The 3,778-nt window shown below is 65.4% G+C and overlaps 1 protein-coding gene across 1 annotated transcript; it reads right to left on the bottom strand.

The window, feature by feature from the left end:
- Positions 1–2,686: 2,686 nt before the first annotated feature.
- On the bottom strand, positions 2,687–3,739 carry TRAVEDRAFT_46878 (uncharacterized protein; the record flags this gene model as incomplete). The annotated part of the gene is made up of 5 exons (XM_008039236.1): positions 2,687–2,799; positions 2,854–3,143; positions 3,192–3,304; positions 3,354–3,449; positions 3,506–3,739. The coding sequence occupies 5 exons, from the start codon at positions 3,737–3,739 to the stop codon at positions 2,687–2,689; spliced, it is 846 nt and encodes a 281-aa protein (XP_008037427.1).
- Between the last annotated feature and the right edge of the window lie 39 nt (positions 3,740–3,778).

Consider the following 3,778-nt stretch of genomic DNA (forward strand, 5'->3'; position numbering starts at 1 on the left):
CCCAGCCCGACCAAGAAGCTCCTGCCCCGGCCCCTCCTCGCTTCCTCGCCCTCGTCCACTGCTCAGGACATCTTTTGGCGGGGGCTCGCGTTCGTGCGAGCGCCTACTTGCTAGATCTCGCACCAGATCGCTACATCGCTCTCCTTCGCTAAACACGCCTTCGCCTGTCTCTGTGCCCGCCTTCTGCCTGTCTTTGGTGCGCTGCCCGCCCCTGCCCTCGATGTGCCGACATTCCCCATGCCGTTCTCGCTGCCCCTCCGCGCTGCCTTTTGGCATCATACCAGGGCCATGAACGCTTCGTCGTTCTAGATAGTCCACGCTATTAGTACGTCCCGCGTCCGCGCTCCAGCCGGCTGCCCTCACTCACCTAAATGCTCGGGTGCAGGAGGCCCGTCGCGTGAGAAGCGCCAGCTGATCGTCATAATCGGCCCGGCGATGCACTCCTACGTCGCTCGCGAGAAGAACGGCCAGCAGGACACGATCCCCGCTCCCTGTACGCGTACCTCCGCTGCCAGAGGTCTGGTTCTGCACGGTCTTATCCGCGACGCCCCTTCTCGGGCACAAAGGTGTCGATAGCTGTATCTGCCACGCATACGCCTGTGCAAGTACCAACATGCCGCGCGCGGCCTTCGCCGGGAACGCGCGCATGCGCTGCGAGTGTTACTGCTGCTCTCTGCAATGCAATACGCGAAGCATCCACGGGCGAATGGTACAGCACGGTATAGTACACACTTAACTCGCATCAGGTGCGATTTCAGCCCCCCCGCTCGCGATTTGCGCTCATTGTGTCTGTTTATAGGGACGCCCGCACTTCAAAACTCGAATTCCCGCGCGCCCACGCTCAGTGCGAGCTAGGTGACTCGTACAAGCTCAAGGCACGCTCTGTATGCAATCTCCGAAGGGGGTGTACGCAGCACAGCGGAGTGGTTAGACAAGCCGCCGCTGCCCGCGATCGTCCCAAAGACATCCACGCCCAGCGCACAGACCTCCACGCCCCCCATTCAGACTCTCAACGCACATTCAAGACGCCCGCTAAATGCCGCCATCACACGCGCGCGAGTGCCGTCATCGTCCTTCGCCGCGCACGTCGCCGGCATGGGGGCGGCCCTCAGGCCATCTTCCGCCATCCTATCGCGCTCCCCTCGGCATGCGCACACGAGCAGACTACTTCAAGCGGCGTCTGTAGCACTGGGCTCGCGTCGGGTATGTTCCCAGCTCATTCCCATGCGAACTGCGCTCACCACGTCCGGTTTCCAGGTCGCTCGATCACGGAAAATCGCATATTTCCGCCGCCAGCTCCCAGATCGACATCTACAAACACTCCACGCGCCCTCAAGAAGCCGCCGGGTTGTGCACCAAGACACTCGCGGCGCGCAACGGCGCCAGGCGGCCGTACGCGACCGAGGACGGAGCCATGTTCGCGCGCACCCCGCCGGCCGCGGCTGACAGTCTGGAGGTCTGGAAAGCGTACGTCACGCTCCTCCGAGCCTGCCCGCCTGTGCTTGTAGGCGCCACGCGCGTCCCTCGCGTCACACACCACTCTGTCGACCGCCCCTCGCAGCCGCCAGATCTCATCTCGCGCCCGAACGCCGCATCGGACGCCCTTGCCGATTCGACGGCGGCTCCCACGCACACAGACGCACACATCCACCCGATTTCAGCGCGATACGAGGAGTCAGAGAACGGCCGATTTTTGGCGATTTTATGGTCATTTTCGAAGACGTCTCCCCCGCCCCGCTCCAGCCACGCGTCCTCCGCCCGCGCCGTCTGGCACGAACACCTCTGTGGGTATTTGGAAGCGTCCCCGGGTATCACGGCTCGCGCCCCGCGGGTGTGGCTCGCCCGGTGCGATCGGTTGCCGCCGGCCGCGCGACAAAATGTCGAATCGCGCGCGAACGCCGCGGCGGATACCTTCGTGAACTCGACGGCGGGCACGTCGCACCGGGTCGCAGCTGCCCCCCGAATTTGGGCTCGATCCGAGCACAAAAAAATTTGCGACAACTCGGCGGCTCCGTGGGCGAGCGCTTTGAAACATGCCCGCCGCACCTTGCCCTCGCGTCCTACTGCCGCGCGCCTTGGCACGCGGGCTCTCCGTGGCATCTGCCACCGTGCGGTACCGCCAGGACGCCCGCAAACGAGGCGTGTCGGCGCGTGGACGCGTCGGAGACCCCGCGAGGCCCCCAGATCTGGCAGTACGCGCGAACGCCGCCCCGGGCGCCGTCGTGGACGCGACGACAGGCTGCTCGCACCGGGGCGCGCCCACCCTCCAAGTCTCGCGGCGATACGCACACAAGAAATTTGCGGCGCTGTCGGCCGTTTCATGGGGCGGGCCAGAATGAAGACGGACGGGTTCGGCGCGGCGGGTGTGACCGACCCGTAGGACTTGCGGCGTTACCTCCTGCTGCGACGGCGCCCGTACATGTTACCTGCGCCGAGGCTACGTAGCGGGAGCTCGTCCTCGGGGCCCGTGCTGGAAGTTCCCCGGCGCGGAGCCGAAGCGGCCGCCTGGAGCACCGTGCCCGCCGCGGCGCCCTCGCCTCTAGACGCACGGGACGACCGCTCGAGAGCCTGGACGACGCCGCCCCGCCCCAGCGCCGCCGCCGCCGCGGAGATCTGGAGACGCCGTGTCAGGGTGCGGGCAGACGTCGCCCCGCGCAGTATCTATGTAGAATTACAATATACGCCGTTAGAGTCCCCTCCGCGACACCGTCCTGGCGCCCCAGACGGTGCCTGCGTAGCCCATCTCTTCGACCGTGGTGTGCTCGTGGGTGGCGAGGACGGCGGTGTTGCCCGCGACGGCTGTGCTCGAGGTCAGTGCTCCCGCGTGGATGAACGTTAGAGCGCAGTACTGACCGTGGTGAATAGCAGGTTCGAGGTCGCCCACATCGGGCTTCGTATGTCGTGCGGGGTGAGTGGCGGCGGCAAACAGAGCAGCTGGACTGTCGTTGTGAGTGGCCTGCGCGCATTCGTAGATGAAGCACCCGCTCACGATGGTTCCCAGCGGCAGAGGACGCGGATGCGAAGGGCCTTCGCGCTCGAGGCTTTGAGTGGTCGTATGGCACACGGTCGACGCGACGCGGATGCGAGGGCACGCCTCGGCGCCGCGCGATGTGCTCGTATTCGCGGCGCGATCACGCGTGCTACTGCTACAGAATTGAGCGCGCCAGCACGGTGTCGACCGCGCGACGTACCTCATCGCTCGTGGCCACCTGCACCGCGGGTTTGCGGCAGCAGGCGCACACGTCCACGACGAACGGTGTTTGGTCTGGGCGGCCCGGGGAAGGCGATAGCGCGGACATGGCCGCTGTATCCCGTCTGCAACGATACGACGATGCCGTGCAATGAGCACTCACCGCGGAAATCACGCGCCTCGATGATCCTGCCCCTGCAATACAAGTTTCGCTGTTCGGCGGCGTGTTTGACGCTTGCGCACGGCGGCTCACGGAGGTCTGCAGACCGAACGGTGAGTTCAGGATTCTCGCAATCATATGCACAGCTGACATACCTCTTGCATGGACGTCGCGAACATCGTGCAACCCTTCGCGGGCACAGACAGGAGGTATGGGTACGAGGGATGGGACGAGGGATGGGGCAAGGTGAGCACGCCCGCGTCGCGACCGCGCCCGTACTTATCCTCGACATGGTTTAGGGCCGTCCCGTCTCCCCGCGTCGTATCATGGCCCGTGCGGCCGCCGTGCACTGGAGCCAAGTCCGCCTCCGTCGCACGGAAGCAGCGCATTACGGACACGGAGCCCCAACTTTACGAGAGCACCCGGAC

This window comes from Trametes versicolor (assembly GCF_000271585.1).
Source record: "Trametes versicolor FP-101664 SS1 unplaced genomic scaffold TRAVEscaffold_5, whole genome shotgun sequence".
Taxonomy (NCBI): Eukaryota; Fungi; Basidiomycota; class Agaricomycetes; order Polyporales; family Polyporaceae; genus Trametes; species Trametes versicolor.